This window comes from Anolis sagrei, chromosome X (genome assembly GCF_037176765.1).
Source record: "Anolis sagrei isolate rAnoSag1 chromosome X, rAnoSag1.mat, whole genome shotgun sequence".
NCBI lineage: Eukaryota > Metazoa > Chordata > Lepidosauria > Squamata > Dactyloidae > Anolis > Anolis sagrei.
The window spans coordinates 54,745,091-54,762,733 of NC_090034.1; the positions used below are offsets into that span (position 1 = coordinate 54,745,091).

The 17,643-nt window shown below is 45.5% G+C and overlaps 1 protein-coding gene across 2 annotated transcripts in view; it reads left to right on the forward strand.

Moving 5' to 3' along the window:
- Positions 1 to 17,643, forward strand: part of LOC132781052 (scaffold attachment factor B2-like) — a 49,414-nt gene that overhangs the window by 21,908 nt on the left and 9,863 nt on the right. For both annotated transcript variants that reach the window (XM_060784978.2, XM_060784979.2), the window contains 5 exons: positions 3,414 to 3,568; positions 4,839 to 4,930; positions 5,280 to 5,416; positions 12,568 to 12,861; positions 14,494 to 14,634. In XM_060784978.2, coding sequence (XP_060640961.2) covers positions 3,414 to 3,568; positions 4,839 to 4,930; positions 5,280 to 5,416; positions 12,568 to 12,861; positions 14,494 to 14,634 — 819 coding nt within the window. The remainder of the gene's footprint in view (positions 1 to 3,413; positions 3,569 to 4,838; positions 4,931 to 5,279; positions 5,417 to 12,567; positions 12,862 to 14,493; positions 14,635 to 17,643) is intronic.

Sequence of the window (17,643 nt, forward strand, 5' to 3'; positions counted from 1 at the left end):
AACTTTTCAATAACTTTAAAGCATAGTTTCTTTTTATTGCAATTTCCAGTGTGAGAGGGTATATCAGAACTTTTACACAAAGAATGACATTAGACATACATACAGATTATATGCAACTACATTGGATTTAGAACAACCTACAGTTACGGTGGACTAACAAACAAACAAAGGAGAATTACATTTAGAATCACCATTCACACACATGTACATGCATTCATCCTCATGCATCCAAATATTACCATATCATTTTCTCCCTCCTTGGAGAAGCACCTGTTAGGCCAGACCCTGCTTTCCTGAGCCTGCCAATGCACAGTTCCAAAACTTCCATAACTTCAAAACTCCAAAATGCATCCTTTCCTTAAGCACAATGCCAAGGACCAGACCTCTGTTTTCCGTACAGCAGAACCTGACTCCCTGCACAAAATCTCCGATTACAAAACGCGCTTCTTCCTCTTCCCTTGAGAAAGAAGGCCAAAGTGACCAGACTGCTCACTTGCAAATCTGCCACTCTCCAAATACACCATCCTATGGAGCAGATCATGGCGGGTGGAACACACTTCTGCGTTCTGCCACAAATTGAGAATTATTAGATTGAGTCTTTTATAGAAATATTCTGCTGATGTAGTCCCAAATTTGTAAATTAATGATAGACTCTTCTATCTTGACTCCATCTCAGTTTCCTGGCCAGATGTTGATTCTTCTTGATGGGTGTTAGCCTTATGTTGACTTCCTTCTTTTTTATCAATCTTTATTGAAATTTTATCATATACATCTAAAAAAGTAAAAACTTAGTGAGAAACACAGTAGGAAATAAAAAAAAAGATGGAGTGAGCTAGATAAAGCCAGAAAGAGCAAGAGAGAAGAAAGAAGGGAGAAGAAAAAAATAAAAGATTTTTTTAAAAAAAAAATCATCAAAAGAAAGTGATGTGAGATAAAATTTCACATTTTATCTCACATGTTGACTTCCTTCTTAACATAAGGAATGTTGTAAACATTTCTGTTATCAGTGTCCCAGTTCTTATCAGAGTTTACTTTTCAGTTCTCATTGGCAACTTTTAATTACAGTCCAGCAAGCAGGTAGTTAGTCATTGCAGGCCTTGGTCTTTTACTGGTGTTTCCAAAATTATTAACTCCATCCATACAGCCTTCCATTCTTCCATTCATTCACACACATCATATTAAATTCACATTTATCAAATCTGCAATGATAGTTTCATGGTACTCTCCCCCTAAAAAAAACCCTCAGTGTAAATATCAGGCCTCACTCTACTTTCGGGAAACTGAAGTTAAACGAATTACACTTTTGCTTGATTCAGTGATAAGCCATGCTTAGCTGGGAACTGAGTGCTTGTAGATGTGCTCTATTTATTCATCATGTCAGAAGCAAATTGAGAATACAGCTATAATGTTGAAAAAAACCCCCATAAACAAAATTTTAATTTGGCATTATACTAAATGTCCTTTGACCAGAAGCTGGCCACTTGGAGTGCCTCTGGTGTCGTTGTGAGAAGGTTCTCCATAGTGCATGTGGCAGGGCTCAGACTGCATTGTAATAGGTAATCTGTGGTTTGCTCTTCTCCACACTTGCATGTCGTGGACTCCACTTTGTAGCCCATTTCTTAATATTGGCTCTGCATCTCGTGGTGCCAGAACGCAATCGGTTCAGTGTCTTCCAAGTCGCCCAGTTTTCTGTGTGCCCGGGAGGGAGTTCCTCATCCGGTCTCAGCCACTGATTGAGGTTCTGGGTTTTAATCTGCCACTTTTGGACTCTCGCTTGCTGAGGTGTTCCTGCAAGTATCTCTCTGAATCTTAGGAAGTTGCTTCTTAGTTTAAAATGTTGGCATGCTGGCTGATATCTGAACAGAGGATGAGCCAGAAATGTCAATACCTTGGTCCTGTCATTGCTGGCTGCTACTTCCCAACAGATATCAGATGGTGTAATACCGGCTATACAGTATAATTTCTCTAGCGGTGTTGAGCAGAGACATCCTGTGATAATGTGGCATGTCTCATTAAGAGCCACATCCACTGTTTTAACATAGTGGGATGTATTCCACGCTGGGCATGCAACAGAGTAGCAAAGTGCAAGAACAGATGTCTTCACTATGTCTTGCTGTGACCCCCAGGTTGTTCCAGTCAGCTTTCATATGGTATTATTTCTAGCACCCACTTTTTGCTTGATATTCAAGCAGTGTTTCTTGTAAGTCAGAGCATGATCCAGAGTGACTCCCAGGTATTTTGGTGTGCTTTAATGCTCCAGTGGGATTCCTTCCCAGGTCATCCCCAGAGCTTAAGATGCTTGTCTGATCCTATGGGGAAAAGCACACATCTGTGTTTTAGATGGATTAGGAATCAGCTGGTTTTTCCTGTAATAATAAGAATGCCTAAAGCTTCGGAGAGCTTCTGTTCAACTATTTCAAAGCTCCCTGCTTGAGCGGTGATGGCTCGATCATCAGCATAGATGAAACTCTGTGTCCCTTCTGGCAGTGGCTGATTGCTTGTGTAAATGTTAAACATGGATGGAGCAAACACTCTCCCCTGCGGCAGGCCATTCTTCTGTTTTTGCCATCTAGATATTCTGAAAGAGTGGAATACTAAAATATGATCGATGTGACTTCATGATGTGCACAAATTAGTCATGCTTCTAGGTTTCAATAGTTTGAAACCTATCCATATTCAAATCAAATCAAAACGTTATTAGTCCAAAGACCCAATTTGCACAGTGGTAAAATGTGCACAACTGCAAACAGATGAATAATCAGATAAACCTACCCTTACTTACCTGTGTCTAATGTGCTATCAAATCTAATGCACACCTCAATTTTCAAGACCCTGAAACAAAAAAAGAAAATCAAAAAAGGAGAGGCGGGTAAGACGTAAAAATTGTTGTTGTAATGTAATATTCAGTGGGAAAAATGTAGTCTTTATAGTTTAGCCTCAAGAGGTGCTCATTACAGCTGCTGCCCGCTTAGGATCCCTTCTTTAAAAAACAAAAGTGTTAGAAGAGCCAAGCTTCCAAAAACGGAAAAGACAAATTTGGGGTGTACCTATTATACTGTGGAATGGATCCACTTTCACTGCCCTGGCTCAATGCGATGGGATCCTGGGGGCTGTAGTTTTACAAGACTTTGAGTCTTCTCTGGTGCCTCGCCAAACTTCAACTCCAAGGATGGCATAGCATGGAACTGTGGCAAATCAAATTAGAGACGACGTCCCTCAAGAAAGTGTCCCAGTGGCTCCTGAAGCAGCTTCCCCTTTGGCTTTGGCTCTCATTCAGATGACCGTATGACGTGGATCAAAAGTGCAGCCTCATTTTGGCAAGGTCATTTAACAAAAAAAGGCTGAGTAGTAGGCATGAGTAAACAGGGCAGTGTATGCCTTCCCATCAGGCCACAATCTTCTGCTGCTTCTAGGTCGCACAGCAATAAAAAAGAAGAGAAAGCAAACAAAAAGGATGATTCCAAAGAGGAAGACGCTGGCAGCGAGGCGAAAGAAGCAAAAGAAGGGGAGAAAACGGAGGAGGAACAGAAAGCGGGGTCCTCTGGCCGTGCACGTTCTGTCAAATCAGGTAACTCATTCTCCTGGGGGAGAGTTATATATTATGTCAGAAGCAAGTTGAGGATACAATTGTAATGTATTTAAAAACACAAAACACAAGTTAAAAACTTGACATTACGCTAAACGGCCTTTGACCAGTCGCTGGCCACTTATAGTGCCTCTGGCGTTGCTATAAGAAGGTCCTCCATTGTGCATGTGGCTCACCTGTAATAGGTGGTCTATGGTTTGCTCTTCTCCACACTTGCATGTCATAGACTCCACTTAGTAGCCCCATTTCTTAAGACTGGCTCTGCATCCTGTGGTGCCAGAGAACAGTCTGTTCAGTGCCTTCCAAGTCGCCCAGTCTTTTGTGTGCCCAGGAGGGAGTTTCTCATCCAGTATTAGCCACTGATTGAGGTTCCAGGTTTTAGCCTGCCACTTTTGGACTCTTGCTTGCTGAGGTGTTCTTGCGAGTATCTCTGTAGATCTTAGAAAGTGATTTCTTGATTTAAGGTGTTGGCTTGCTGGCTGGGATCCGAACAGTGGATGGGATGGAGACGACAATACCTTGGTCCTTTCATTATTGGTGGCTACTTCCTGGCAGGTGGTGCAATACCATCTAAACAGTATGATCTCTCCACTGGTGAGGGGCATAGACATCCTGTGAAAATGTGCCAGGTCTCATTAAGAGTCACATCCACTGTTTTAACGTGGTGCGATGTATTCCACATTGGGCATGTGTATTCATGCAGAGTAGCAAAGTGCAAGGGCAGATGTCTTCACTGTATGTAGCACCCACCTTTTGCTTGATAGGTAAGCAATGCTTATTGTAAGTCAGAGCATGGTCCAGAGTGACTCCCAGGTATCTTGGTGTGCTGCAATGCTCCACTGGGATTCCTTCCCAGGTAATCCTCAGAGCTTGAGATGCTTGTCTGATCCTAAGGGGAAAAGCACACATCTGCTCTTTAGATGAATTAGGGATCTGTAATAGGCAGCAAGAACACCTAAAGCTTCTGAGAGCTTCTGTTCAAACATTTCAAAGCTCTCTGCTTGGGTGGTGATGGCATGATCGTCAGCATAGATGAAATTCTCTGTCCCTTCTGGGGGAGAGTTTGCAGTTTTGTTGTCTTTCACAAAAGTGGGAGTGTTTGTTGGTTTAGAAATCCAGGCAGCAGCCTTCCATGTCCATGAATGTCGGCCACTTTGGTATGGGAAGTTTGAAAGAAAGGCCCCTGTTGATGTTTGCCTTTTGTTCTTGAGGAAACATGTCCTCAATCATGGCTACTCTTGTGCCAACCCAGGAAGCCGAGGGATTGAACGGACGGTGGTCATGGATACATCCAAAGGGGAGCCAGTGATCAGTGTCAAAACGACCTCCACGTCGAAAGAGAGAGTAAGTCTCTGTGTTCAATTTTGGGAAAGGGCCACAATCTCGTCTTGGGTATTCAGTTGGAGAACCAAAGAGGCCCATCTCCTGGCATGACGCCATGATGTTGCAGGAGAAACAAATGATAGATTATATTCAAAGTTTCCCATTAGAAGTGCCCTTTGATGGCAGAGCGTGGTTTGTACATCCTTCGTCTCTGGCTCCATAAGGGTACTTGGAAATTTACAATTCCACAACTGGAATCTCTTAGCGTTGGTTGTGACTGGAATCTTTTGAAATAAGTGCAGCATTTTAGGAAAGATACTTCATTTTAATAATGTCTACTTCTGATCATTCTCCCTTTGTTACCCTCCAGAGCACAAAGAGCCCGGACTGCAAGTCAGAGAGCAAAGAGAAGCAGGACATCTTGTCATTCGATAAAATCAAGGAGCAGCGGGAAATGGAGCGGGAGAGGCAGCGTGAGCGAGAGATCCGAGAGTCTGAGCGCCGAATGTGGGTTCAGTTTATGTCATTTTATTGATATCTCACTTTGCTGTCTCAGGTTGGGCGCCAAGAACATATCTGTCCTTTTGTGGCCTTCGGGAGGTTATGTCTCTTCTCTGTGACACCATAATTTCATTATGTCCCTATTTTGTACAGATTTCCCCCTGTTCTTAAAGACCGAGATGCCTTTCAATCTTCATAAAGCACACATACCGTTAATTACAGGCAGTACCCAAGTTAAGAACAAGATAGAGATTGTAGGTTTGTTCTTAAGTTGAATTTGTAAGTCAGAATAGGTACATTTTTAAAGTGTAATTTCACACACACACACACACATATATAAAGGCTTGCCCTTGACATTAAGTCTAGTCGTGTCCAACTCTGAGGATTGATACTCATCTCCATTTCTAAACCGAAGAGCTGGCATTATCCATAGACACCTCCAAAGTCATGTGACCGGCATGAGTGCATGGAACGCCATTACCTTCCCGCTGGAACAGTACCTATTGATCTAGTCACATTTGCATGTTTTCGAATGATTAGATTGGCAGAAGCTGGGGCTAACAGTGGGAGCTCACCCTGCTCCCTGGGTTCGAACCGAGGACCATTCTGTCAGCAAGTTCAGCAGCTCAGCGGTTTAACCTGCTGTGCCACCGGGAGCTCATTTGTACACACACACACACACACACTTTGGGTAACAGGGAAGGGAGAAAATGCCTGTGGGGTTTGTTTTGCTGTCTGTTCCCCTGTGAGAATTGGATTTTGGAAAATTTGGCTTGTTATGGAAACAAGGATTGGAGCTAAAGCTTCAGTGGAGGCCCTTTTCCCCCATAATAATAACTCTTTCAGGAGTGAATTTCCCTTCCGATGGCTGGATTTCTCTCACTTCCTGTTGACTCACCCTGTTCTTAATGCAATGAGTCATTTGTAAGTCATTTTGTAACTCAGGGATTACCTGTAATTATAATTAATATATAATATTCTGGACCAACTATTATACCTTTGTTTAGATGCCAAGGGCCTAAACACTTGTTTTTCAAGAAAGGCTTTGAGGGCCTAATTGGTTTTACAAAGAACCTTCCCAATGTTTGTGGCTCAATTCTTTTTCAACTTTTATCGGTTGAATGGGTTTTTAGCATTTTTAAAAAACAATTCATGTGGTTTAAAATTTGTTAAACTGTTTTTTCTTCCTTCCTCCTTCCCTCCCTCCCTCACTCCCTTACCTTCCTCTTTCTTCCTCCTTCCTTTTTCCCTTCCACCCTTTCATCCTTCCTTCTTTCTCCTTCCTTCCCTTTCGTCTGTCCTTCCTTCCCTCTTTCCTCCCTCTCCCCCTATTTTTCCTTCCTTCTTTCCATCCATCCATTCAGCCTTCCTTCCTTCTCTTTTTCCTTCCTCCCCTTTTGTCTTTCCTTCCCTCTTTCCCCCCTCTCCCCTTCCATCCTTCCCTTCCTCCCTTTCATCCTTCCTTCTCTCTTGCTTTCCTCCTTCCCTCCCTATTTCTGTTTCCCTTCCACCCTTTCATCCTTCCTTCCTTCCTTCCCCTTTCCTTCCTCTTCCCCCCCCCGTCCTCCCATCCTTACCTCCCTCTTTCTTCTTCCCTCCTTCCTTACCTTCCACTCTTAAGTTCGTCCTTCATTCCTTCTCCCTTTCCTTCCTCCTTCCCTTCCTTCCTTCCATCCATCCTTCCTTCTCTTTTTCCTTCCTTCCCTTTTGTCTTTCCTTCCCTCTTTCCCCCCTCTCTCCCCTTCCATCCTTCCCTTCCTCCCTTTCATCCTTCCTTCCTTCTCTCTTGCTTTCTTCCTTCCCTCCCTATTTCTCTTTCCCTTCCACCCTTTCATCCTTCCTTCTCCCTTCCTTCCTCTTTCCCTCCCATCCTCCCACCCTTACCTCACTCTTTCTCCTTCCCTCCTTCCTTACCTTCCACTCTTAAGTTCGCCCTTCCTTCCTTCACCCTCCCTCCCTCCCTTCCTTTCTTCCATCCATCCATCTTTCCCTTCCACCCTTTCATCCTTCCCTCTTCTCTCCCTCTCCTCCTCTTTTTCCTTCCTTCCTTCCTTCCTTTTTTCCTTCCTTCCTTCCTTCCTTCCTTCCATCCATCCATCCATCCATGCATCTTTCCCTCCCTCCCTCCCTTCTTTCCATCCATCCATCCTTCTCTTTTCCTGCCTCCTTCCCTTTCTTCCTTCCCTTTCTTTCTTCCTTCCCTCTTTCCCCCTCCCTCTCTTCCCTTCCATCCTTCGATTCCTCCCTCCCTCCCTCCCTCCCTTCCTTCCTCTCTTTATTTCATTCCCTTCCTCCCTCACTTCCTTACTTCCCTCTTTCTCCCTCCCTCCTTCCTTTCCGCCCTTTGTTCGTCCTTCCTTCCATCCATCCATCCTTTCTTCCCTTCCACCCTTTCGTGTTTCCTTCCTTCCCTCTTTACTCCCTCTCTCCCACTTTTTCCTTCCTTTCCTCCCTCTTTCTCCTTCCCTTCCACCCTTTCGTCCTACCTTCCTCCATCCCTCCCTCCCTTCCTTCTTTCTTCCCCTTCCTTCCTTCCTTCCTTCCTTCCTCTTTTCCTCCCTTCCGTCCTTCCATTCATTTCTTCCACCCTTTCCTCCCATCTTTCCTCTCTCCCTTTTTCTCCTTCCATCCTTCCCTTCCTCCCTTTCATCCTTCCTTCCTTCTCTCTTTCCTTCCTCCTTCCCTACTTTCCTTCCATCACCAGGCAGCCAGTCCTCCTAGCAGGGAGTGCTAGCATGCAGCCCCCAAGTTAGAAAGTTTGCCCATGCCTGCGCTATAGGATCATAGAGTGCTGGAATTGGCAGAGACCTCAAGGGCTTTTCAGTGCACCCCCTTCTGCCATAAAAGAAGACCTAATCTAAACACTCCCAACAGATAGCCATCTGACCTCATAGATGTTTGCAGGTTCATGGAGAGAAATAGGGCTATAGAATCACAGAATCCTAGAGTTAGAAGAGACCCCAAGGGCCTTCCAGTCCAACCTCCAGTCCAAAGACACAATCCCAACTCTCCCGACAGATGGCCGTCCAGCCTCTCTTCCTTCAGAGCAGGAGACTCCACCACCATACGAGGCAAGTAGACTTAGCCTTAGTCACAAACCCTCCTGTCTGAAGCTGTAGGCAACCCTTTTCTCTCTGTTGGATTAAAAACCAAATTAGTGATATCCACCATGAGTAAGTTGCCAGGTCTGTCCTTAGTTTCATTGGAGAGAGCTGGAAGAAGCAGCTTTCATTCAAACTATCCTCACATTGGCATACTGATGTCCCTATTAGCGCATTGATTTGAGGCTTCAAGGAAGCAGGGCAGAACTGGAACGACTCTGGAGAGCCGGCTCATTTGTTTTCATCCTTGTTATTCTTGTGTGGGGAGTGAGCTTCCATAAAAAGAGACGGCACTGGGCTTCCCCTCCTTCTCTTTTGAATGATCGCTGTGTTTGTGCCGCAGCTGGAGATCATTATCCTGTGATGACTTTGCGTTCGGCTGATGCTATCTATCGCTCGCTTGTCACTCGTCTCAAGTCTCCATGCTTTTCTGCTAGGCTTTTAATGGGGATTTCTTTGGCTTCGGGCAAAGCCTAAAAAGTAGATATTTTGTGGGGGACTCTTTTATTACAGAGGAACGTGTCACATTTCCTTCTGAAGTGATTGGGCACAGAGTAGCTTGTATTGTGTCAGAAGTGAATTGAGGATACAGTTATAATGTATTTAAAAGAACACAAAGTCGAAAACTTGGCATTATACTAGATTTCCTTTCATCACTTGGAGTGCCTCTGGTGTTGTTGTGAGAAAGGTTCTCTGTTGTGGATGTGGCAGGGCTCAGACTGCATTGTAGTTAGTGGTTTGTGGTTTGCTCTGCTCCACACTCGGATGTCGTGGACTCCACTTTGCAGCCCCATTTCTTAAGGTTGGCTCTGCATCTCGTGGTGATCCGTGCCTTCCAAGTCACCCTGTCTTCTGTTTGCCCAGGAGGGAGTCTCTCATCCTGTCTCAGCCACTGATTAAGGTTCCAGGTTTTAGCCTGCCATTTTTGGACTCTCACTTGCTGAGGTGTTTCTGCAAGTATCTCCGTAGATCTTAGGAAGCTGTTTCTTGATTTAAGTCTTTGCTATGCTGGCCAATGTCTGGACAGAGAATGGGCCAGATATGTCACTGCCTTGGTCCTTCCATTACAGGCTGCTACTCCCTGGCAGATGTCAGGTGGTACAATACTGGCTAAACAGTATAATTTCTCCAGTGGTGTTGGGTGTAGACATCCTGTGACAATGTGGCATGTCCCATTAAGAGCCACATCCACTGTTTTAACATGGTGAGATGTATTCCACACCGGGCATGCGTATTCAGCAGCAGAGTAGCAAAGCACAAGTGCAGATGTCTTCTGTGTGTCTGGTTATGATCCCCAGGTTGTGCCAGTCAGCTTTCAAATGATATTATTTCTAGCACCCACTTTTTGCTTGACAATCAAGCAGTAACAAGAGGCCAATACCCCAGAAGACAAGTCAAAGCACTGTCTAGCACAGCGCTCCAAGGTCATTTACCTGGCCCTTGCTCTGGGTCAATCTAAGTCTGAAACGGCTTGAAAGCACAACAACAATCCTATCTCACCAGCCAAAAGCAGGCCCACACTGCCCATTGAAATACTAATAAGTCTATATTTGTTTAAATTGTTCTTCATTTTAATTATTGTACTGTTTTTAAGTGTTTTTGATCTACAAATAAGATATGTGAAGTGTGCATAGGAATTCATTCATATTTTTTTCAAATTATAATGCAGCCCTCCAACAGTTTGAGGGACTGTGACCTGGCCCTCTGTTTAAAAAGTTTGAGGACCCCTGGTCTAGCGTAACTCCTAGGTATTTGGGTGTACTGCAGTGCTCCAGTGGAATTACTTCCCAGGTAATCCTCTGAGCTCAAGATGCTTGTCTGTTCGTAACATGAAAAGCACACAAGCTGGGTAGATGCAGAGACACTGTGGATGTAGCGTATCTGAATTTCAGGAAGGCCTTTCTTCTACAAGGTCCGTCATTACCTTCTAGCAAATAAACTAGTCCAATGTGGGCTAGGCAAATAATGGTTATGTAGAACTGTAATTAGTTAAGTGAACGAACCCAAAGGATGCGCACCAATGCTTCCTCTTCAACCTGGAAAGAAGTGACGAGCGGAGTGCCATAAGCAGGGTGAGAAGGAATGACTATCAAGTTTTCAGATGGGACCAAATTGGGAGGGAGAGCCAATACTCCAGAAGACAGGAGCAGAATTCAAAACAATCTTCACAGGTTAGAGAAATGATTAGCCAAAACTGACAAAAAGAAATTCAGCAGGGACAAATGCAAGATACTCCACTTAGGCAGAAAACATGAAATGCAAAGATACAGAATGGGTAATGATGCCTGGTTCGACAACAGTATGTGTGGAAAAGATCTTGGAGTCCTCGTGGGGAACAAACTAAACATGAGCCAACAGTGTGATGCAGCGGCTTAAAAAGCCAATTGGATTTTGGCCTGCATCAATAGAAGTATAGTGTCGAGTGCAAGAATACTGGAGAACGATTGAAGGAGGAATCAATAGAATGTTAAATTTACAAATAGCAATAGAATAGAAATGTGCTAGATGCACGGATAACAGGAGTGAAGAATATACAAAAAGAAAAAATGGTTGACAAATTGATAGCGTGTGCACAAATTGTTTTAGTGAGGGGTTGGAAGGATAAAACAAAATGGACATTGACTAATTGGTATAACTATATAGTTGTATTGTCGAAGGCTTTTCATGGCTGGAATCACTCAGTTCTTGTGGGTTTTTTTGGGCTATATGGCCATGTTCTAGAGGCATTTCTTCAGACGTTTCGCCTGCATCTATGGCAAGCATCCTCAGAGGTGACCTCACCTCTGAGGATGCTTGCCATAGATGCAGGCGAAACGTCAGGAGAAATGCCTCTAGAACATGGCCATATAGCCCGAAAAAACCCACAAGAACTGAACTATATAGTTAATATGTTAAATGTGGAAATAACAAATTGCAAATGGAAAAATATAGATAAAATTGAAAAGGTTACAGTAACTAAGAGAATGTGGGAGCCAGTTCGAAATTATTTAGAGAATGTGCTAAAATGTGGAGTAGAAAAATTAAGACTGAGACTGATATTTCAAATGTAACTTCTGTAGTTTGATGTATAAGTTGCATGTACAAGGAGGGGAGGGTGGGAGTGGGGAAAAAACAATAAAATAACAATTAAAAAATAGAAGTATAGTGTCTAGATTCAGGGAAGTCATGCTCCCCCTCTATTCTGCCTTGGTCAGACCACACCTGGAACCACACTGTGTCTGATTCTGGACACCGCAAGTGAAGAGAGATATTGGCAAGCTGGAATGTGTCCAGAGGAGGGTGACTCAAAGGATCAAGGGTCTGGAGAACAAGCCCTATGAGGAGTGACTGAAAGAGCTGGTCATGTTTAGCCTGCAGAAGAGAAGGCTGGGAGGAGTCATCATGAGGGCTATGTGTCAAGATGTGAGGGGAAGTCAGAGGTAGGAGGGAGCAGGCTTGTTTTCTGCTGCCCTGGAGACTAGGATACGAAACAATGGCTTCAAACTACAAGAAAGGAGATTCCATATGAACATTAGGAAGAACTTCCTGACTGTGAGAGCCGTTCAGCAGTGGAACTCCCTGCCCCGGAGTGTGGTGGAGTCTCCTTCTTTGGAAGCTTTTAAACAAAGGCTGGATGGCCATCTGTTGGGCGTGCTTTGAATTTTCCTGCTTCTTGGCAGAATGGAGTTGGACTGGATGACCCATGATGTCTCTTCCAACTCATTCTATTATTCTGAGAATAAAATAATATGGGTATCCATCTTATCCATCCTGAAGATAGTTTGTTCTCTGCTTCTGTGAAGTCCGCTCTCTTTTCCTGCTCAATAGACCAAAAAAAAAAAAGGTTCCACCTAAACATTAGGAAGAACCCCCTGACAGTAAGAACTGCTCAACAGTGGAATCTGCTGCTGCCTGGGAGTCTCCTTCTCTGGGTTTGTTTGTTGTTTTTTTATCTGAGGCTGGATGGCTATCTGTCAGGAGGGCTTGGATGGTGCCTTCTTGCCTGGTAAGGGACTTGACCGGGTCTTGCAGTCTCTTCCCTCTCTCACCTGGCTCCATGTCTCCCCCTGACTCCAGGAAGTGGGAGCGCTTTGGGCAGCAGCAGCGGACCCATGCAGTGCTCAGGTTGGATGAGCGGCAGCGGCTGAAACGGGAGTGGGATCGGCTCCACTTCCAGCGCCAGCGGCTGGAGCGGGAGCGGATGGAGCGGGCGCGGCTGGAGCGGGAGCGCATGCACATTGAGCAGGAGCGCCGGCGGGAGCAGGAGCGCATCCAAAGGGAGCGGGATGAGCTGCGGCGCCAGCAGGAGCATCTGCGCTACGAACAGGAGCGCCGCTCGACCCTGCGGCGGCCCTATGACTCGGATGGCAGGTGAGAGGAACACACTCTCGATCTGGGTTGTTGTTGGTTTTTTCGGGCTGTATGGCCATGGTCTAGAGGCATTCTCTCCTGACGTTTTGCCTGCATCTGTGGCAAGCATCCTCAGAGGTAGTGACTCCCTGGTGTTGCCCGGGTTATTTGAAAAAGTCAAATTTTAAATTGTACAAAATGCATAAGGTTGTGGGTGTACTACAACCCACATAATGCCAGGTTAACCCCAGAAAGCTCAATCAGTACTTAAAAGTTTGTTATATTGGGCAAGTCTCCTCTAGATGCATCATTGGTGGGGTTCAGTGTGCTCTCTGGCTGCAGGATAAACTACAACTTCCACTATGGTGTGTCAGTCCCCTCAAACCCCTCCAGTAGGTTGAGTCAGTCATGGGGATTCTGCATGCCAAGTTTGGTTCAGGTCCCTCATCGGTTGAAGTCACTGTTTCTCTGGTTGTGCGTGAACTGAAACTCGCAGAAAGGAAAGTCAGTTCCCTCCAAACCCTTCCAGTAATCAGATTTTGGCATATCAGATCTGTGTTTGGTCCAGATCCATCAGTGTTTGGTTTCACAGTGTTCTCTGTATGTAGGTGAACTACAATTCCCCCAAATCAAGGTGAGTTTTCCCTAGAGACCTCCAGTGTGTTCTGTTGGCCATGGGGACTTTGTGTACCAAATTAGTTCCAGGTCCATCGCTGGTGGAGATCAGAGTGCTGTTCTTTGAGTGCAGGTGAACTACACATCCCAGTACCTACAACTCCTATAAATTATTGTGAATTCTCCCCAAACCTTTCTAGTATGTTTATTTGCTGATCAATTCCTCTGTTTGCTGTGTGCCATAGAAAAGAGTGTTAAGGGAGAGGCAGTGGGCTGGATCAGGCAAATTCCAAACCAGTGGAGAGAGTCAGAAACACTGGGATGCCTGTGGTGGAGGAAACACAGAAAACCTAGATTGAAATTGTGTCTGGATTAAAGCCTTCACTTGGGTGGTGGGCAGGAGTGTTTTGATGGAGGACATTGGCAAGGCTCTTGTACATGTTAGCGGCCCTCTCTATAACCTGCAGTGTCATTGGTGGGAGGGCCATTGGTGTCTCCTGGGGAGTGGGAGTTATAACTGTTTGTGGAGGCAGAAGCTTGTCTATGTAAGTGGGCAGCTCAGCCACACACACACACATACATATTTTCACTTTTATTACAATTAGTTCTCCCCACTTATCTCACCCGGAGTTTTTAAATCACTTTATGTACATGCGGCCCGCCCTTTGTCTGTCTGTCATTATGCTTAGTTCCTATGTTTTGTGTATATTGCTTTATATGCTTCAATGTTTTATATTTTACTGTTATGTTGTTTATTTGATTGCAATTTTTATTGTTATATTGTGATACTTGTTCGGGCTTGGCCCCATGTAAGCCGCTCCGAGTCCCCTTTGGGGAGATGGTGGCAGGGTACAAATAATGTTTATTATTATGTGTATAGATAATACATTTTTATTTATTACCCGCCTCCCCTTTTGACTTTGGGGGGGGGGGGGGAGCACTCAATAGTCAAGAATCCTGGGGCATGAAACATCCTTATTTTGTGTATTTGATAAAGTGGAGTGCATTGGAGCATTGCTGAGCATCTTCTCCTTGCAGGCGTGATGATTTCTATTGGCCGGAGGCCAAGCGGATGGCCTTGGATTACCGGTACCATTCAGACTTTGCCCGTCAGGACCGTTTCCATAGTTTTGATCACCGAGAGCGCAGCCGGTACCAGGACCATCATCCAGCAGACAGGTACTAAAGGGAACTAGGGCTAAGGTAGCAATGAAAAATACCAGCGAAGATGAGGGAGGGCTAGATAGAGAAAGAGAGAGTAGAAATTTACCAACCAAAACAGAGAGCTCAGACAAGGGGAAAGTTCAAAAAGTTTTTGCCTAGTAAAAAGCAGGCACAGGAGGGGGAATGCAGGTTGCTGAAAAAAAAAGAAGTTTCCCTGCGTGGCTATGCTGTGAATGCGCACTAATGGTAACCTTCTGCGCATGCGCAACATAGCTCGGAAATCTTCAGTTAAAATTTTGAAAAGGACGGCGGTTGGCCCCGCGCACACTCCCCATGATGCTATAAATAGCCCGCGGAAGGCTAACCGCCTCAGTTCTCTTCATCCGCGCTAAAACGCTAACAGCTCGGTTTTGAATTGAATAGTACTGAGGCTAGAGTCTGGAAATTTATTTCAAAATGTCTCAAACGAAGGGATTCAAGCGTTGCAGTGCTTGCCCTTCAAACTTTCCAGACAATGATGCCCATGATTTATGTATCGCGTGTCTGGGTGAGGGGCATTTGACTCAGAGCTGCGTCATTTGCCAGTCTTTTACCCCTCAGACACGGAAGAATAGGGAGATTAAATTAAAGGCAGCGTTATATGACCGTGCTCTCCTTCCTCCAACCGAGGATCGCCATAATGGCGACCGTGCGCAGTCAGATCAAAACTTACCACTGAAGACTCTGAAGAAGTCCAAAAAAACTAAGAACGTCGAGAAAATGAAAGCGCCCGTCCTTTCTGTAAAAAAGAAGCCTGGTCTCTCTGATGGAGCGGCTTGGCTCGCTCAGCTGGTGGAGAAGGGAGAGGAGCCCTCTCCAGTCGCGGCGGAAGCCAGGCCAGAGCCTCCGCCAGCTCAGCCACGCCACGAGCGTGCCATTCAGAGGGATGGAGAGTCGGCATCGGCGAAGCCACGCCTCGCGCGTGCGCGGGAGGCGGCTCAGAGGAGTGAAACCACGCCCCCGATGCCGATGCTCTCGGCACCGGCCCCTCCTCCATCCCTATCGGGCGAAGCGGAGGAGGAGCAACGCGGGGCTTGCCCAGCTGAGCCGTCGACATCGGCTGCAGCAGGGAATGCCCCTATTGAGCAGGCTCGGCGCCGGTCGCGTGCACCTTCGCGCACGCGGAAGATAAGAGCGGCGCGAGGGGATAGATCGGGCTCCAGTGGCTCTGATTCATCATGTTCGGATTCCTCCTGCTCAGTGAGGAAACGTCGGAGAGCAAGACTGGAAAGAGCCTTTTCAGTGGCATCTTCGAGATCCTCTTATTATGGGGGAAGAAGGAAGATGGATGAATACCCCCCCCCCCGCAAGCAGGGCTTTATAAAGTGACTCCCAATGGGGAGATTGTTTTCTACGGAGACGACAACCTTCCATCTCCTCTAGTAAATAAAACTAACAGGCAGCCAATGCGAGATAAAAGGGACAAGGCAGCGGATCATCGCCTCCAGCCTGTGAGAGGAGACATGGGGCACCCACTTTCGGGCGCTCTGCCCTTGGATGTGAACGTGATGCAACGTCACCGTTGTGCTAATTTGGATGGAGACAATGCTATTGATACAGATGCCTCTGAGGAGGTGGATGAGATGCCTAAGGATGAAAGGGACATGGAGTTGTCTGCAGGTCGATCAGATGACTACAATAAGTTTATGCAATTGATTGGGAGGATGATAACTGCCCTGGACATTGCAATCCCAAAGACATCATCAACAGTTGAAGACCCAATGTTTCCATCGGAGGAGCAGGACAATCCATCGTCTGCTATTCTCCCAACATTGCCATATTTATTGAAGTTGACTAAAATTCCTGATATGTCCCCTTCTATTGTTCCTGCCATCCCTAGAAGGGTAGACATTCTCTATAAGGTTGATTTATCCACAGCAAAGTGGATAGCCCGTCCTTCTGCTCCTAACACCGTGGTTGCAGAGGCAGCTAAATCCAAAAAGCCAAAAAAATATTCGGTCTCTCCCCCTGATAAGGAGGGCAGGAAGATAGATTCGTTAGGGAAAAAGGTCCACGTATCGGCTGGGTTATTCACTAGAATTGCTCATTATGTAACTTACCTTAGTGGTTACCAAAGTTTTCTATGGAAAAAGTTGGCACCATTCATTGAAAAGCTACCATTAGAGGAGAGACGATATCCTAGGGCATTCCTCAACGAGGCTATACCCCTCTCTAAGTTTCAAAAGGATATTGGGAAGCATATGGCGGAATCCGCCGGTAAACTGCTAGCCACGGCTACCGCTATCCGACGTCATGCTTGGCTTCGAGCTTCCTCTTTATCTGAGGACAGCCGATCTTTGGCCGAGGACCTCCCAATGACTGAGGAAGGCCTATTTGATCCCACCACAGATGAAAAGATCAAGCATTCTAGAGAGGTTATGCAGGCGGCCAAGTATGAATATCCATGGCAGCCTAGTTACCAGCAAAGGCAACGCTGGCATCAACCAGCGAATACCTACCGTAAAAGTTATTTTGCTGGATATGTTAATAATTCGGGATTTAAGAATTCTAATACAAAATTTCAGCCTAATAGAAGGCAAAATTATAATGCAAGGGCGAGATATCAACCATATAACACTAAGGCAAGGTCCGGCGGGAACCAAAAGCGTCGTCTTTGATGTTCCCGATGTATCTGGGACCCTGAGGCAAACATTGCTATGTGGGGCAGATGTATCAGTTGCTACATCCTCAAATCAAAAGGTGGTATTTTTTGACAGGTTAAGGCCGTTTAGGCATGTTTGGAGTTCTATTACTACCGATAAGTGGGTTCTGCAAGTTATTAGTGTTGGTTATGCTATGGAGTTTGTATCCTTGCCCCCGTTGGGCAATGTGAAGTCTACCCCAGAGTCACCTCCCTTGTTGGAGGAAGTTAATAAACTCTTAGATAAGCGGGCTATATCTCCTCTCGATCCTGGAGTTTTGGCTGAGTGTTTTTTCTCAAATTACTTCTTAATTAAGAAAAAGGGAGGTGGCCTTCGCCCCATT